Source organism: Geotrypetes seraphini, chromosome 14, assembly GCF_902459505.1.
Source record: "Geotrypetes seraphini chromosome 14, aGeoSer1.1, whole genome shotgun sequence".
In the NCBI taxonomy this organism is placed as follows: domain Eukaryota; kingdom Metazoa; phylum Chordata; class Amphibia; order Gymnophiona; family Dermophiidae; genus Geotrypetes; species Geotrypetes seraphini.
The window spans coordinates 5,580,271-5,599,176 of NC_047097.1; the positions used below are offsets into that span (position 1 = coordinate 5,580,271).

The window sequence follows — 18,906 nt, forward strand, 5'->3', positions numbered from 1 at the left end:
AGTCCAGATATACGATGTCTATAGGGTCTCCTTTGTCCAGTTGTTCACTTATCCCCTCAAAGAAATGCAGTAGGTTCGTTTGGCATGATCTTCTTTTACAGAAACCATGCTGGCTTGTTCTTAACAGATTATTTTTTTCTATGTGTTCACTGATACTTTCCTTGATCAATGATTCGGCCATCTTCCCCGGAACTAAGGTTAAGCTCACTGGTCTGTAGTTCCCCGGGTAGCCTCTCAATCCTGTTTTGAAGATAGGTGTAACATTTTCTATCCTCCAGTCCTCCGGGATTACCCCTGTTCTCAAGGATAGATTACAAATCAGCTGCAGTAACTCTGCTATTTCGTCCCTGAGCTCTTTCAGTATTCTTGGGTGGATTCTGTCTGGGCCTGGAGATTTGTCAGTTTTTAATCTATCTATCTGCTTGAGCACGTCTTTGAGGCTTACTTCCAAGTATGATAATTTTCCCTCTTGATCCCCCTTGAAGATTTTTTCTTGTTCAGGCACGTTGGATGTGTCTTCTCTTGTAAAGACCGAAGAGAAGAACGTATTTAGTCTATCAGCCACCTCTTTTTCCTCCTTCACCACTCCCTTCCTGTCTCCCTCATCCAAACGTCCCACCTCCTCCCTCACTGGCTGCTTTCCTTTCACATATCGGAAGAATGGTTTAAAATTTCAGGCTTCCTTGGCTAGTCTCTCTTCGTATTCTTTCTTTGCTTGTCTGACCATTCGGTGACATTCTTTTTGCTGCTTCCTGTGCTCCTTCCAATTTTCGTCAGTTTTGTCCTTTTTCCACTTCTGAAATGATTTTTTCTTGTCTCCTATTACTTTTTTTACTTCGTTGGTTATCCATGCTGGGTTTTTTGTATGATTCTTCCTGCATCCTTTCCTAAATCTGGGTATATACAGGTTTTGTGCCTCGTTTACCGTGTCTTTGAATAAAGACCAGGCTTGCTCCACAGTCTGACCTTTTTTGGTTCTGTTTCTGAGTTTCTTCCTCACCATTTGTCTCATGGCATCATAGTTCCCTTTCTTGAAGTTAAACGCTGTTGCATTGGTTCTCTTCCCTTTGGGTAACCCCATTTCTACTTTGAACCGGATCATGTTGTGGTCACTAGTTCCTATTGGTCCCACGACCTCCACTCCCCGTGCGGGTCCTTTCAGCCCGTTGAGGATTAGATCCAGAATCGCTGACCCTCTCATTGGTTCCTTTACAAGTTGTTCCATGAAGCAGTCCCTTACAGCCTCCAGGAAATCCGTTTCCTTTGTACATTTTGAATTTCCAAGACTCCAGTCTATCCCGGGATAGTTGAAATCTCCCATAACTATGGTGTTAGTATGCTTGCATTCCCGCCTCAACTCGGCTTCCATTTCTGTATCAGTTGCTTCATTTTGCCCAGGTGGACGGTAGTACAGCCCCATCTTTATCTCGGATCCATTTCTACCTGGTATTTTAACACATAGTGATTCCAGTTGGACATTTGTCGCTGTTGCTGCGTCCACTCTGGCCTAGTGAATGGTGTCCTTTATGTATAGTGCTATCTCCTCAGTTTCTCCTTTTGCAAGCAAATTAAGACGGTATCTTTTCTTCTGCTCTTAATTGAGTGCATTTGATTTATTATTTTGGGGGTTTTAATCTGAAGTTTGAGGCTTCCCGGTGCACTAGAGAGAATCCCAGAATTTCTGGCACAGCTCTGCCTGAGAGAAGATACAGTCTCTGGTTTAGAGGACTGTAACTGGGGGGAGGGGGCAACCCTTTCACAGGGCACCTACCTAGCCAGCCTGCACTAACTCTGACTCCGCCCCCTGATTTAGGTGCTTGAGCGCAGACTAAGTGGCCCCCATATTGGTCCAGAGGACTGTAATGGGTGCCGGCTGCATCTCCCCCAACCGAAGACACATGAGGAGCTAGTGGGGTCGAAGGTTTCAGGCTCTTGGAACCTGTCTAAAAGGCAGCCTGAAAAGACAAGCTTCTGGAGGATAGTCTATGCTTGTCTGAGGCACAAATCTTCTCTGTTGTCCAAATACAGTGTGAACTGTTGCAGGCACAACACTAGGCAATTCTGTGAGTACATTCTGTTACTGTCTATGGGAGACTTTGGGGTGGTCCAAAGACTGAAATTCTAAGGGTCTCTAGGGCTTCCCATACTGAATTTTTGAAAGTTTTATATAGCTCTCCCGGACTGTTTTCTGGCACCAAAACATTGCCACCACAGCCATAATGAATTTCCCAATTTTATTTTAGAAGCCTCTATCTTCCTCAAAACACCTCGATTTTGAGAATTGATTTCTATGGACTTCCCAAGCCTTCTACCCCTGTATCATGCTAGTTTTGTGCTGGATGGCTGGCTGAGGAGCATCCATGTGCCAAAGGATTTGGGGCACATGAAGAGAGTGAGAGCGCTGGTTTTAGCCCCCTCTAGTCCCTCTAAGGGAAATGTTTAAAAAAAAAGTGGCTCCCACAGCTAATACCTTTGGTCTAAGCTGCAAGAAAGATTTATGTCTTAATTGTGTTGGTCTAGAACAGACATGGGCAAACTATGACCCATGGGCCATATCCTGCTCGTTTAGTTTTTTAATCCGGCCCGCCGACCATCCAAACCCCGCCAACCGTGAGCCCTAGAAACCTCCCTCCAGAGCAGCGATGGGCTGGCAGCACTCTAAACAGGCTGCTTCATGGCCTTCTCTCGGGGAATTCTCTCTGCTGCATCACTGATGATGTCATCAGTAACGTGGCACGTGGAAGGCCCTGACGAGAGGGCCGCAAAGCGGTCTGTTTAGAGTGCTGCCGGCTCGACGCTGCTCTGGAGGGAGGTATCTAGGACTCATAGTTGGTGGGGTTTGGATGGTCGGCGGGCCGGATTAAAAAACTAAACAAGACGGATATGGCCCGCGGGTCGTAGTTTGCCCATGTCTGTTCTAGACCAACACAATTAAGACATAAATGTTTCCTGCAGCTAAGACAAAGGTTTGGTAGAAGCTCATAGAGAGCTTTGTACATGAAGCAACCTAGTTTGAATATAGATCGAGCCTGTGATGGATCTTAGCGGGCCCTATTGGGAGCACATAGGCTGAACAGGAGGGCATCCTATACTCGAGGGACCCAGGCGAACCCTAGTAGGAGGTGAGGGTGCCCTGTATTTGGCGGACTACAACGAGCCTTGCAGGGATCAGAGAGAAGCGGATACCCTAGCGGCGTTTTAGCTGCATGTGTGAGCAGCAGAGAGCAGCACTCTCCCTCAAAAGGTCTCAGCCGGGCCCCGTTGGGAGCAGAAAGGAACATGAGTGGAGGTGAGTCTTGACTTTTGGGAATCCGTTACGAAAAAACAGACTGTGGTATGAACTATGAATCAATTACTTTATTTTTAAGATAGTGAGCATTTCAGCCGGAGGGGGATTGAGCCCAGAATTTCCAGGAAGTGCTTTTTAGGCTTCTAGATAGGGCTGGAGGTCTTTCTGCTCCTATACTGGGGATAACAACTCGGAGGTTAAGATCTAAATATTTATATCAAGTCAAACATAAGAATAAAAAGTGGGATAAAGCCAATTTAAATTGGTGAAAGAATTAATTAACAAATTCTTGGAATATTTAACATCTGGAAGTGAAATAATCCTTGTAATATGGCTAATAAAAAAATTAGACCTGATCTTAAAGTGTTTGTTTATCGTGCAGAAGAACCAGAGGAAACATTGACTTCTAAACAACCTCTCATCCAAGAAGAGGTTGAACCAAATATGTGTGGTAAAGAAACAACTGAGACATTAGAATCTCCCCTGGTTGATTCAGTATAAGCCAGTAAAGGAGATTTACAACATTGGATGGCTGACATTAAACTCTCACTAGCAGTATTTACCTCAGATATTAAAGTTAATATTGTTGGTCTATATAAAAAATGGATGATATGAGTCAGAATCTCTAGGAATTTGAAGAATTGATTATCTCACATGATCAGGAGAATGCAGAAATACAAAAACACTGTAAACAAATGGATTCATCAATAGAGGAACTATCCCTTAAAGTTGAAGATGGAGAAAATAGAGCAAGGCGAAATAACTTGCGATTTCGTAGAATCCCCGAATCAGAAGAATTTAAAGATACAACGACTTTTATACAATCTTTATGTCATAAGTTCTTACAAATGGAAAATCCAGAAGCAGACTTGCCAATTATAGAATTTGAATGGATACATCAGGCATTGGGGCCACATAAAGCTGAGAGGCCAAGAGATATAATAGCTTGTTTTTTAAGATATCCACAAAAAGAGAGAATGGTAAAGGTAGCACGGAAAATTGGCCATTTATTGTAGACATGTATGTATATGTCTCCAAAGCCTTGTCTTTGAGCAGCCAAGAGAGTATGAAGATAGTAACATAATAGATGATGGCAGATAAAGACCCAAATGGTCCATCTAGTCTGCCCAACCTGATTCATTCTAAAAATTGGTTGGTTTTTTTTTTTCTTCTTAGCTATTTCTGGGCAAGAATCCAAAGTTCTGCCTGGTACTGTTCTTAGGTTCCAACTACTGAAGCTTCCATCAAAGCTCACTCCAATCCATCTACACCCTCCCAGCCATTAAAGCCCTCCCCAGCCCATCCTCCACCAAATGGCCATATACAGACACAGACCGTGCAAGTCTGCCCAGTACTGGCCTTAGTTCTTCAATATTTACTATTATTTTCTGACTCTAGATCCTTTGTGTTCATCCCACGCATTTTTGAACTCCATCACTGTTTTCATCTCCACCACCTCTCATTCCAGGCATCCATCACCCTCTCTGTAAAGAGACATTGCTCTTGAGTCTACCACCCCTCAACCTCAAATTATGCCCTCATTGTTTTCTGACTGTCAATCATGTACAATAAGTGATGTGATAACTCCCAGGTAAAGTCCTGGGAGAGCCTATTTCAGCTGTACAAATGAGTGCCGGTTGCACTCAGGTAGGTGGATTTTTTGGGTTCTACCTTGTTTGTATTAAGTTTCATGACGTCTAATTAATTGTCTTGTTGCAGAGCAGAAAGACCTCAATTGATCAGGGTGTTCCCTGTGCCCTCCTTGTTATTTCTCCTTTTTTAGGGGTGATTGCTTTGGTACAAATTAAGGAGATGGGGCACTGCCCACTGACACAAGGAGATGGAGCTGAAAAGCTGTAGATTATTCCTTTTACAAAAGCTCACAGGTAGAGGTGAATAACCACTAGTCAAGACTCGCATCTTTTTATACTGGAAAGAAGATAATCAAGGTAAGAACCTAATCTTACCATCCCCTGTACACTAAAGACCATATAGGTAGCAATGCAATTTACAAAAATACCTACAATCCTCAGATTACAAGGCTTGAATGTGTCAGGAGGGTAACTTCAGGCTCTCTTCACCATCTGGCAAATCTGCTTTCTGACATGTAAATACTGCACTGAAATAGGAAAAGGTGGGACAAGCAGCCTTATGTGGGAGGATAAAAGTTAAATATAAATGATAGAAGATAAGAACAGTCTCACTCAACATGACTTTTCCTATGATCCGTCAAACTCAGCATCTGATCTCGGACAGTGGCCAGTCTGAATCACAAATTCCCAGCAGATCCCCAAAAATAGATCTATTTCTCATAGCTCATTTGTGGGGATGAGCCAATGGCTCTCCCACGTCTGTTAATATTTTTAATCGACTTTCCTCCAAGAACTTGTACAGACCTCTCTTGCATCCCACTGTGGTGGTGGTCTTGACCACGTGCTCTGGCAACAGTTTCCACAGCTTAATTATACACTGTGTAGGGGACTTTCTGCACTTTTTCACTGTTTCATAGAGTGTCCGCTTGTTTTAATGTTGTTCTAAAGGTTAAACATACGTTCCCTTTCTAATCATTCCACCCCCACTCATGATTTTATAAACAAACGTATCCTGGTTGTCTTCTCTCTAAGATGAACATCCCTGACCTGTTTCATATTTCTTCTGTCCCCTCTTTGGTTTTTGGTTTCTCTGAATGTTTTCTAGTTTTTCTATTTCTTCTTTGAGATGGGGGCATGCGTACTTCTTGAGGTATGGTCACACAAGGGATCTATAGTGGTATAACCAACAAACAAGTAATGCTGGAAGTATCAAATAAATACACTAGATACAAAATTACTTCCTATGGTGATGCACCAACTTAGCCGTGCCTCAGTGACCGTGTCATCCAGTACAATGTATCTGTACATTTATTGTAAGTCAACGGTCTGGTCTCAATCATCGGCCACTGGCTATTTGAAATGTTTAACTATATTTTTTTAACTTTTTCAAAATTTTTTAAGAAAGGCTGTCTTAGGCTCAATTTGAATGCAAAAAAACATTATTGAGATAGTACAAGACTCAAATGGCTATCTTTAGCTCAATTTAAATGCAAAAAACATTTGTAAGATAGTGCAAAGCTTAAATAGCACTTATCTTTTTTTCTTCTGAAGCACTGTGAATCCCAACGGGGCCACCGTTTCACCCGTTGTGGCTTCGTCAGGGGATCAAGTAACAGTGCGTTTTTACTTTTGTATGTGCTCCTCACATTTATGCTGCTGAGGCACGGCTAAGTTGGTGCATCACCATAGGAAGTAATTTTGTATCTAATCTATAGTGGTATCTCAGTTTTGTTCTCATCCCTTTTAGAATAATCCCTCGTATCCTCTTTGCTTTTTTTGTAGCATCAAAGTACACTGGGTTAACAATTTCAACATATCCACAGTGGTTCCAAGATATTTTTCTAGGGTGGTGATTCAACTCAAAATACTGCATTTTATACAGATAGCTAGTTTTATTTTTCTGTGTGCTTCACTTTGCACTTGTCAACATGGTATCATCTGCCATTTACATACCCAGTCTCCTAGCCTCGCAAGATTATTCTACAAATCCCCGCAGTCCTCTGCTATTTTAATGACTTTTAATAAATATGTCATCCACAAGTTTGATCACTTCATTCATTCCTATTTCCAGGTCCCAGAACTGATGATTGGGACCCTCCACTAGTGACACTTCTTGTGAATATCTGGCCATTTAATCCTACTCTGTTTCCTGTTTTTTACCCAGTTTTAAGACCATAAAAGGGTACTTGCCACCTAATGCATGACACTCTCATTTCTTAAGGAGCCTTTAATGAGGGGACTCCCTCAAGCACCTTTTGAAAATCCAAAAATATTATATCAGCTGGCTTAACTTTATCTACCTATTTATACCTTCAAATAATCTGCATTAATTGAGAGAGCAAGAGTTGCCATTTCTGAACCCAAGATGAATCATTCTATTAAACCATGTCTATCAGTGTGGTCAGTAATTTTTTTAAAGTATAACTTCAGTCATTTTGCCAGACACTGATGTCATGCTCCCTGGTTTATAAATTCTCAAATCACTACAGCATTCTTTTTAGAATTCAGCATTATATTGGCCATCCTCCTGTCCTCGGCTATTATGGCCCTTTTGAACGAAAGGATTATAGGTTATAGATGACTAGTAACAGGTTAGCAACTTTGTTATAGCTCTTTTTAGGGATCTTAAAATACTATCTAGTCTTGTCAATTTGTTGCTCTTGAGTTGGTCAGTTTGATCTGTTTGTGTCTTTTAGGCTTACAATGCTTTAGTTGCTCTGAATTATCACCATCAAAGAAGGTTTCCAGCATCTTCTTCAGTAAACACCAAGGCAAAGAAATTGCTTAATTTTTCTTCTATTATCTTACCATCAGCACGCCTTTAATTCCTTAGTTACTCGATGGTCCAACTGACTCCCTTGTGTTCTTTGTTTTTTGGGTGGTGGTTTTTTTTGTTTTGTTTTATTTGGATGCACTTGAAAACATTTTAAGTATTAGTTCTTGCAAAAACTGGATACCTGCAGGACCACTGTCTGCACCTTAATGTTGGTGAGTTGTTTAGTTATTTAACCTTTTAATTGGCAGATGGTGAAACAGCTGCTTTACATAACTTGATGTTGAATGAGAGCAACCAAGATAACAGGCATTTGCCAAGATAACAGGCATTTGGAGATGCAGCTCTCCCGTAAGAGCCATAGAAGACACGTGTTGCTTCTGAGCAACAATGTCAAAGGGTTAAAGTTGGGAGTAGGGATTCTTAATTATACCTAATAAACTTAATGGGTGTTAAAATAGTTATGCTATTTGATTTGCTTCTCAGTGAATTGCACAGGACCTAGCAATAATCTCTTACTAAGGGTTAATCATTTGCTGATGAAAATCTCCAATTAAGCCCTGTGCTGAAAAATTTCCCTTCTATCTTCCTAATTGGCTAAAAGGCCTATAAAGCAAAGATTGAACCTGGGGTAAGTAGAATGGCTTAAGTTACAGCTTGATAATACACAAACAGAAAACCTTTAATTAGCTTTTAAATGACCACAAAACGTATCACTAATTCAAAATATCAATTTTCAGTAAGTTCTAAGACAATTTCTAAGTAGATAAATACTTAAACATATGGACACCATTCCATCAGTGGCAGGTCCTGTCTTATTACTCCCTTGGGATGGTTTACTTTAAGTAAAAGCACAATTTTTGGATCTAAAAAGGGCTATGATGGCCATTTGAATTTTTGTTTTAAAGTGGAATGTGAGCCATGCGGCCTTGGAGCAAGAGTCTTCCACACCCAGATCTCCTTATACACTCGCGCAGAATGTATCTTGAGCCACTGATTGAAAAACTTTGATCACATTCAGTAGTTACAATTACAGTAACATTCTCAAGGTGATTTGTATGCCAGGAGGGTGATTATCTTCCTGTGAGTATTGTGTTTATAGCAGGCATGAATCAAGGCATGTACTTGTACTACAAACTATTTACTGAAATACATTATGTACCCAAGCTGTTGAGTATTCTAAAGAATTCACAGTGGATTAGTAGTTAAACCTTTTAATTGTCAAACACTCTTATGAGGTTAATTTAGGAACTTAGATATTGAGTAAGGACACAAACTTGCAGATCAATCTTAAAAATATATGAAACAAAACTAGTGAAAGATCTTCAAAGGAATTCAAAACATAACGAGCAGTGTTATGAAAGTCTTTTTTTCCACAGAGATTGTACCACCCTGTCTCCCTCATGTAAAAGACTTTTCAGCATGTCCTGTGAGACTTGATTTTTTTTTTAATTTTTATGTATGTCATAGTCTGGAGCCCTTCTCTTTGTACATTGTCTGCATGCACTGAAATTTCATTCTGTTTAATTATCACAAATCTTTATATTGTTCATGTCTGCCTCTGTGTTTAGCAAATGCCAAGCTTCCTCTTTTCATTCCAGGCTGACTCGGCAACCTCTCCAGTAGCGACCTTGTTGTGGTAGAGGGAAGGGGTTCGGAATATGAGATAGAAAGCATCCAGGTTGAAGAGGAAAAAGTCTTTTAAATGCTTTTCTCTCATACCACCTGAAGTATAGCTTTGAATAGTTTGTAGAAAAATGAAGATCTGATTTTGTCAAACGCCAAATATTGCTTTCCTATGGAAGAGAGCCAAAAAGAATAACCTGATAAGCACCTAGATTTCTATATCTTTTTTTTAAGCCATGTGGGAAGCAGAATTTATCTTATATCGTGTGATGTATTTAATTTATATAGTTAAGTTTATTTCATCTAATTAGAGCAGACATACATACCAAAGATGTATTGGAAAGGGCCTTTGGAGGGGGAAAAAAGTTGGTTAAGTACAAGGGGCCAGCAAATAGTGGAGCCAGTAAATTAATTTCCACAAGTTCCTCAAGTACAATTCTTCTGCTTCCCTGCATATTTGTGGGATATTGACACCAATGGATGCTGATATGGCTTTCTTGGAGACAATGCTTGGGACAAAGTGCTTAAGCCAATATTTTAGTGAGACCCACTTATGCTATTAACATTGTGTAATATGTCCTATATCATGTCTTCAGAACTAGGTTGTTTGGTTAACAGCTATAGAGTATTACTTTTGCCCATAAGTAAGTCTGAAATCTAATCTACTTTAAACTCATTGGAGGAAAAAGTTGATCAACGAATGCATTTATACATATGTAGATTTCATTTACTGAAACATGGAGAAGAAAGTATTTTTCTTCAAATGGAAAACATTCATGGAACCTTTCTTACTACATAAATGCCATTATTTATCCTTCAGGACCACATCAGATACCTCAGCCTGAGTGCTGGAATTAGCCTGTGCTTGACCTAAGGAAAAAAAAAACCCTACCTCTGCTGTCTAGTCATAGCATTTGTTTATTTCATACCGACCCTCACGCTGGTTCATTAAGTTGTATTGCAATATTATTTTTTTTAGATTAGGCCAATTTTTGGAATGGATAAGGTAAAATCCAGTTAAGCAACTTTAATTACTGTTCTGAGTTTCAAAGAATTTTTCAGATAGTATTGCTTAAATTCTTGTTGTTTTTCAAGTTTAGGTAAATTTTCTTATGCTTTGTCAGAAATGCATAGCTGGCTGAAACCTGAACTTTACCTCAAAACTCAAACCCAACCACTAGCATGCCCGTTCTAATGATAAAATTAGATAGTGCCTTCTTACTAGGACTAATTGGAATCTGGGATTTATTTTCAGTTGAAAACATAAACATTTACAATGGATTTAGCATTGCTTCTCATCTATAAGTGGTGTTTTCCATAGACTGCAAGATTGATGTCATCTTACAATGCCAAGGTGGAACAGCTCTCCCAGAACTCAGACCTAAATACAAACTTAAGAGCATGTATAACCGTTCTCATTCATAATAGTACCATAGTTCAAGAATTAAGTCTTGGGGAGATGGAAGAGACTGTGTGTCCAATCAGTCCTTCCGATTATAGAAAAAAAAAAATCCTGCTAAGGTGAGAAAAAATTATTTTTCCATTAACAAGTAGGATTGAGTCAGGCATACAAATAGGTGGCTCCCAAGCTCAGTGCTGATTATTTAATATAATTTGTCAATTTTCCTAGAACAGCCCAATCATAAAAAGTGAAAGTTTCTAACACAACTCAGCCAAATGCATGTTCTCTGGCTGGTCTGGTCTAAGCAGAAGCCTGAAGTAAAGGCCTGAGTTGCTGTTTTGTACATGATGTCTAGCAAAGCTGATTTTCAAGAGAGGGTGGACAAAAAAACTTGAAAGACTGTGGAGACGATGTTTGTGGTTAGGACAGAGAGCTGTTCTGCCCAGTGCCATTGGATGGCATCACCCACTTCTATATCTAATTCAATCCTGCTTGTTGATGGGTAAAATGTTATACTTGATTTCTGAGAGAGGTTAAAAAAAAGTGTAGCTAATTTCCCTTTAAACACTGCTGTTTTTGAAGTGCAAGCTCATTGGTTGAGTTTCCAGCTAGTGAAGTTTGCAAGTGATAAATTTTTATATTTGTGTTGAAATGCATGTAACTGACAGTTAAACAAGAAATATTAAATGTTCTTGTTACCTTTTTATACTTTTTTATTTAAATTATTTGAAATGTCTGTCTTGCCATAGGTGCTGCTGTTTCTTTAAGAGGAAAAGGAAGAAGACCACCCAGAGACACAAATGACTGGTGCCCCCTGGAAATGTCCAGGGATTTTGCAATTATAAACCATGCCTTCAGCTCCTGCCATGTCTGACCATGGTGAGGGAGGGGAACTGGGTGAAATCTTAAACCAAAAAGAAAGTCAAGAAACATTGAAAAAGGGCAAATTTTAAATTGGGAACAGACTACTTGAATTAGTTTTCCTGACCTCCTACGTTCAAAGATGGATACCTCCAAAGCAGATGTTGTGGTTTAGCACCAGACAGGCTAGCCAATTCCTCCTCCTTCAGCGCTTGTGTCAGTGATTAAGGGGAAAAATTCAGAGCTGAAGAACTGTATTTTTATTTTTCAGAGAAGGGATGTTTGTTGCCTCATGTATTTCTGCACTCCCACAACTCCCCTTTCTCATACTAATCAACTGAGAAATAAGTTATTTAGACTAAAGGGTGCAATTGCACTCTTGCAGGTGGGAGGAGGATGGTTGCCGGAAGAAAACAGGAACTTAATGGAATGAATATGGGAGAATTTGGGAAGAGAAGAAAGGCAGGGTAGCCATCTAACTAAACATCTTAAGCTACATTTGATTTTTCACTTCCTCAGTCCTATTTCATTTTTTTATTTTTTATTTTTGTGTCAGCGGTTACACTGTAATGTAGCATATAAGCTGTGAGAAATTTGTGATCTACTGTATATTTTTTTTCTTTCTTGTCCATTTTCATGTGTTCTAGCAGCAACAGAACTCAAGATGGACAGTAGACAAAATGATACTGGTTGCACTTTTATTTGGAGGAATGAGGGGAGGGGGCATCAAAGTCTACCAGTAGAAGAATCAAGAACTCAAAGGGACGCAGTCATGTTTGTGAAAAGGAAAGAACATTTGTTTCCAAGGGCCTTATTCAAACAAAATGGATTCTCACCATTCTGTGCCTGTGGAAAATACTCTGTATTGAATAATGCTTCAAGAGTGGCGCAGCAGGAAAGAGAGGTAAATTTTAGCTGTGGAATTAGCAGCTTATGGACTGCATCTGATAAGCCAGATCGTAGTGCTCCCATGTGCTTATCTTTTGTGCTGCCCCACAAGGAGGAATTAATTTAAAACAGATTCAAGGAACAATATACAAGCTTCAGGTCTCCACTTCCCACCCACCATCTGCCCAAAACAGTAAAATTCTGAAATGTAATTGCATTTGTTTTGCAAATAATTTACAGTGACATGTTTTGTAAACTTTTCTTTTAATTTCACTGTCCTTTGGTCTAAGATACTACTTGAATGAAGAGCACACATCAGGTATCAGCAATGTGTCACCACAAGACTTCAGATATAAGCCACACTAGGATAAACCTAGAGAGAGCAGCATTGACTTGACGTGGATAATGATAGGAAACAGAGGTCATCTTTTTTTTTTTTTTTTTTTTTTTAATCATAGAAGCCATGGTGACAGCCCTTTTGAAGAAGAGCAGTCACATCGGCTCAAATTTTAAAATCCATAATTAAGAAAAAGAACATTAAGATGCTGTTTAGGGCGATTCTGTGTGGTGTCAGGTTTTGTGCTTTTTGTGTCAAGTTTATGGGGTTTTGAAGAGATGAAGTTATGAGCCACCGAGTTAGAGAAGTTAAAGGTGAACAGTGTGATGTGGAGTTGTGTGCATATGGTATGTCCAAAGGCATCCTGTCTTTTTAATTGGAAGGGATACGTGCAAACCATCCTAAATAAGAACCCCACAAACACTAATCCTCTATTTCTCTGGGGACTCCATTCTGAGGATATCTGCCTTCAACAATATAGTTTGGCCAGTGACTGGCTGACTGTCTTCACCAATAAGCAATGTACAGTAACAAATTTGACGATATCTTCTGCTGTGCATATTATCAAATTGACACTGCTAGTGTCATTTAGGGTTCCTTGCCCCATTCCATTTAAACATGGAGACCACCTAAAATGGAGATTATGCAAATGACTGCTTTATTCCCTCTGAAGGATACACCACCTTGGACATTAACATGCCATGTCATCAGAACAAAGATTGTATTCAGTTTAGCAAGAGGTGACTTGAATCCATTTGATGGTGCTTCTTGCTATGAACTCCTCCGTATCTAGATTACACCACAGTAATGTGGCTCAATCGACATCACGTGTTGAAAAATCCTTGTGCTTAGCACAAAACTGTATTGAGCTATGATTGCGAGAAAAGTTTTAATTTTACTAACAGATAGGTGCTCCACTCTATTATGGCTATAGAATGTGACCTTTTATCAAATTCTTATGCGAGTCGCGTGCAAATTCAGCCATTCATTTTTGTTGTTTTTAAATTAATGTTCTATGAAATTTCAAGATTTACAAATGCAGCCATTCTAAGAACAGATCTAACTTTTAGCCACTTCTACTTGCTAGTGAAGCTGCTTTTCTGGCTTTTGTTGGACAAAGTTGAGGCGGAAGATTTGGCCTGTGAATTGGTTGGCATTAGTCTTGGGGGGAGAGAACCCATCACTAACAAACATAGGTCTAGGTTTACTAAAGTGTGCCACTGCATTTAATTTCTTCTAGCATACGCTATTTACTGCAGGTACCATTTTATGTGGTGGGGGCCTGTTTACTAACATTCGGTACTGGCATTCATGCATGCTATCAGTAAATGAAGCCCAAACTTTCAGAAATGTAATTAAGGTACTTTTATTGATTAGCCATTAAAGCATTTCTTGCTAAAGAAATCAATTGTATAACGGAGATAAATGAAGGTCCACTTATTGTATGCCTGACATCACACCACTTTTTGAAGTCAAATTTCTGCTGTATTCCACTAGTAAAGGGGCTTAATTGTTGAAATAACACTGTAATAGAACTGCATTCCTCTGGTTTATTGCATGCCATTCCATGTCATCCAGCTTATCTGCCTAGTGCATGGTATATAGCTATTGTCAACCTTCATTATGCATATGTTTTTCAGACCTCTATGGACTGCTTAGACTGGTACAGGTCAAGACTAGATTTCAGAAGTGAGGCTGTGCTTCTGGCTCCTTTCTTTCCTGTGTATGAAGTCCAAGCAGAGATCATTATAGTGCCTCATGCTGGTTTTTCCAATCCAGTGATCAGCTATACTAAGCAATTTGACATATACACAAATTGGAAGAAACGTAGAACTTTTGGCTCTTTATGAGGCGTTTTTGGTGGATTCACTAGCTTAGCTGCTTTCTGCAAAACGTCTTCCTGCCATATTGTGGTAGCCTAGAAAGAAATTGCTCCAAGAAACCTTGTTTTGTTCTGTCTTTGGTTGCAGGAGTCTAGATTAAGCTGCAGATTGGCTTGTTAATGTGCTTTGCTAGAGTATACGCAACTTTCTTTTTTTCCATTTGGCATTTTTCTTTTCAAGGTCAAGGAGGTCATTTTCAAAGGGTAGGTGGCATGTGCACATGTGTAAAGTAGCTATTTTAGAAAAGCTACCACTAACATGTATATCTACAACACATACAGATTTCAAGGGGGCTATGATGTGGACAGACTTTTTAAGAATATACTTGTATTTCATATTTTACAAGGGGAACAGACTTGAGTTTCCCCATCTGCACGGCCCTAAGTTTCTCACAAAACTACAAGCTAATCATCCTTTGGATCTGGGATTCTGAGAAGTTGTAAACTAGAGAATGACACGGTGACAAAATTCATCACCGTTCCCGCAGATAACCGCGGGAAACCATCTTCATGTCATTCTTTAAGGAGAGAGGGAAGAATCAGAGTACGAATGGCCACAACCACTGACCCTCAAGCTTTCTTTGAGGAATGCTGGTGTAGAAGGACTGAGGCTGAAATAGACACTAAAAAATGACATGGGATTATTTCCCGCGGTTATCCGTGGAGACGGGAACGGTGATGAATTTTGTCACCGTGTCATTCTCTATTGTAAACTTCCTCAAAAAGCCAAACATGAACTCAGCTTCCGAATTGACCTCTCTTGTGTGTACGGTTTTACAAAATCTGGCACGTACCGTATGCAGGCGCTCTTTATTTTCTATGTGCTTTTTTGTAAACTATTTCTGCATGTTCTTATATATTTTGCCAAAAGGTTCCACTTTTTGTAAAATACCTGGGACGTTGTAAGCATCCTGACTTAAACATAACCTTTTCTGACCTAATGTCCTATGCAAATTGGAGCTTCTTTTCTGGTAATTTAAGAATGGCACTCCTTAATCCATATTCTGTCACAGTCTGTGAATGTGTAGGGTTTTTTTTTTACATTTTTTTAATTTATGTTAGGGATGTATTTATTTTTCTGGTCATTGTCAGGGCTTTATGTTCACTTCTGTAATATGATACAAGACGCATGCTTTGCTACAGATGACCAGGCTTCTCATTCAGTTTGTAGTAAAGAACTGCCTTGACAAATCTTACTGCTTTTGTTGGAAATATTGATAAAACTATTGTGTAGCAAGAGAAATTTAGGGGGGTGAGAGTTACTCTTGTTAATATGATTTGGAAAACTTTCATTTTTAATTGTGCAGTGCAGCTGTTCCACTAATTTTGAAAGTTTCTTACTTTTGACTGAGTGACCTGAGCAGTTTGTCTCTCATATACCTCATACATAATATGTTTACTGAGAGAATTTTTTTCTAACAGTGAAGCATGCTGGAATGGATCTTTGTACAGAAATCCTGTATAGCACTGTACACTTAAACGTGAACATGTAAAAAAAAAAAAAAAAATCAAACAACTGTATAAAGAAAACTTCATCCTTGCCATCTAATCTCTAGCCTTTTTGGGCTAAACTGTTTTAAAGCCTAAGTGTTTCTGTGTGCAAGACCATCTGGGGTGGAGGGTGGGAGAGATCAGGCCATGGAAATGAAAAATAAAATAACAATTTTACCTTCTTATGGAGGTCTGTGGTGGGTTTCTATGTAGAATCATGTTGCAATCATATCACTAAAAACAAATTAGGAGAGCAGAGAAGCAAAATGGTAATACAAAATGATGATAGGGGGTAATGCAAAAAAAAAAAGGAAAAGGGGAAGAGTCCAGGACAGGATTTGACAAATGGAAGGCGGAAGAAAAGCAGGGAGGGAGGAGGGTCGGGGTGAGGCAAGGACAACAGTGCTTGTCACACTACATACTACAGTATTTAGCTCTCTAGCTCCCACTGCTGTAAGTTATTTTTATAAAAGCAGGCTGTCCAAATTATAACAGGGTTTCAGCCAAGAAGATCTCTTGTATGGCTAATTATGCAAGTAATGTCTGTTCCGAACACTCACAGCTTGCCCGAGGCAGTGGAACAACTTTTGGGTTGGTTGGGTCAAACAAAGCAATCCCCCCAATTTCTCTAGTTGCTTATCTAAATTGGGCACAATATTGGTCAGGTCATGGCCTAGTTCTGCTTCCTTCCTCCCTCCCCCCCCTTTGTTCTTATGTTGCCAGGGCCTGGTTGCTTGCTGATCTTATCTCCTCACTAGATACCATTGGGGTCTAATCAACCCCCTCCCCTCTCCTGAAAGCACTGTTCTTATGAAGGAGCTCCCAAAATGCAGACTTTCACTGGCCATCCAGCCATTCCTGCCTTAAAGAAGGACAAGGACAGATGAAAAAAAGCCGTGAAGCTCTCCTAAAACCTATGACCAGGGATTTTTTTTTAGCATGGGTTGTCTTATATTATAAATAGTATAGTTATACATCCAGAGAGATATACAGTAGTTGTACTTTATTTAATTATGCACAGTTTATGTGGATTATTACTTGGCCAGAATAAATTTCAGGCAAGTGTTGTTGGTTTTTTTTTTGGGGGGGGTGGGATTGAATAAACAAGAAAATCCAAGTGTCTAAATCTTCAGTGTTAGGGAATCAAGTTTTGGACTGCTGCTTCAGTTTCCCCCTGCCCCTTTTGGCTTTTACCTAAATCGTCTGTGGACTACAGTACCATAAGCCTTTATTTGTCTAAGAGTTTTCTTCCATTGCCAACCCTCCCCTGTCCTGTCAAAAGCATCATAGTAACTGTGCTTTGCCAGGCCCACAGATTGCAGTTCCTTCTGGAATCGGGTACGTGAGCAGCTAATGTCTAGCTGTGAGGGGTTGCTGCTAGCTAGTGGTTGAGGAGAGTTCTTTCTTTCTTCTAAAGATGTTAAACCTGTTTTAAAATACAAATCAAAGTGCCATGAAGCGCTTAATGGTCTACTAGATAGCCAGCAGGCTTTTCATTCTAATTCAGAGGTAATTACTTCCACAATATGCAAATAATCCCAAAACGACAGGATTCAACATATTTGCTTTCGAATACTTGTAGGTTTTTCTCAGGACAGGGGTCCTTATGACTGCCAAAAACCTGGATATGTTCAAGTTTCATATGAAAGTATGAACTTCAGAAACTGCTGTGAAGACCTTAGTCCTCTTATTTGGTTTTTTTTTCTGTTGCCTTTTTGACCCTTGCTTAGTACTTGTAATGTTACACTGACTCAGGTAACTTTTTGTTGTTGTTGGCTTCTGTGAGGGAGTAATTGAAATACCTGCTGTGGGGAAGGCAGGCCTGTCCAATTTGTGAGATAGGGATAACAACAGATAAGAACTGGTTGATCTAGTTTTGCTTTCTAGTACCCCACAAAGTGCCTGCAGGCAAATAAATGGATGGCATGAAAACCTCCAGCTGACTTACCGTTCTATTCTTTGTCCTATCTGAATATATGACTTGAATGTATTAATTGATTGGTTAGTACACTTAGGAATATTTATTTTGTTATATTAATTATTTTTCTGGGTGATCTGCTTTTGATTTTAAATAATTTGGGGACGTCTCTCCTTAGCATGCTGGTAATGCTTGTTTATACCATGCTCTCTTGCACTAGTAGCATAGTAAAATTTGAACTCATACCAAGGCAAGGTACAGAGCATCACAGTTTAGAGAACAGGCCTAGTCCCCAGGTAATTCTAGGAATTTCTGGTGGTTTAAGCCAGATGAGGAAACTGGACGGAAGTCAAAAAACAAAAATCTAATCATTTTTCCAACCTCATCTCCTTATCCCCTAGAAATAAGATATCAAATTGGATTTTTGTTAAAGATCAAGTAAAGAGGTTGAATCTGAAGATTGCAAAGACTGATTACAGACCCTTGTTTTACCTTCAGTAAAAGTGCACTGTGCTTTCTTGTATGTTAATGCAGCTGGATGTATGGCAGATGAGACAATAATCCATAGCCCTGTGAGGAGCTGGCTGAGATGTCTTAGATTCTTGAAGTCAAAAGTTAAAATTTATTGAGAAATATTGCACTGCTGTATAGTAATCCAATATGTTCAATGTATGTGTTTTCCTTTTATAAACTAATTGTGTTGACTTACTACTCCATTTTTTTCAACCATGTTTTGTTGAAATCTAGAATCTTTGCAACTTGTACATCTATTATTGTTGTTGTCAACCTCTTTCTGAAACTGTTGAATGATGATGTTTGGGGATTTTTTTTATCTTGAAATTTTAAT

At 39.4% G+C, this 18,906-nt stretch overlaps 1 protein-coding gene across 5 annotated transcripts in view; it reads left to right on the forward strand.

The window, feature by feature from the left end:
- Positions 1-15,213, forward strand: part of CSNK1G1 (casein kinase 1 gamma 1) — a 255,154-nt gene extending 239,941 nt beyond the window's left edge. For all 5 annotated transcript variants that reach the window (XM_033919970.1, XM_033919969.1, XM_033919968.1 and 2 more), the window contains one exon: positions 11,432-15,213. In XM_033919970.1, coding sequence (XP_033775861.1) covers positions 11,432-11,486 — 55 coding nt within the window. In that variant the 3' untranslated portion in view covers positions 11,487-15,213. The remainder of the gene's footprint in view (positions 1-11,431) is intronic.
- Positions 15,214-18,906: the final 3,693 nt, after the last annotated feature.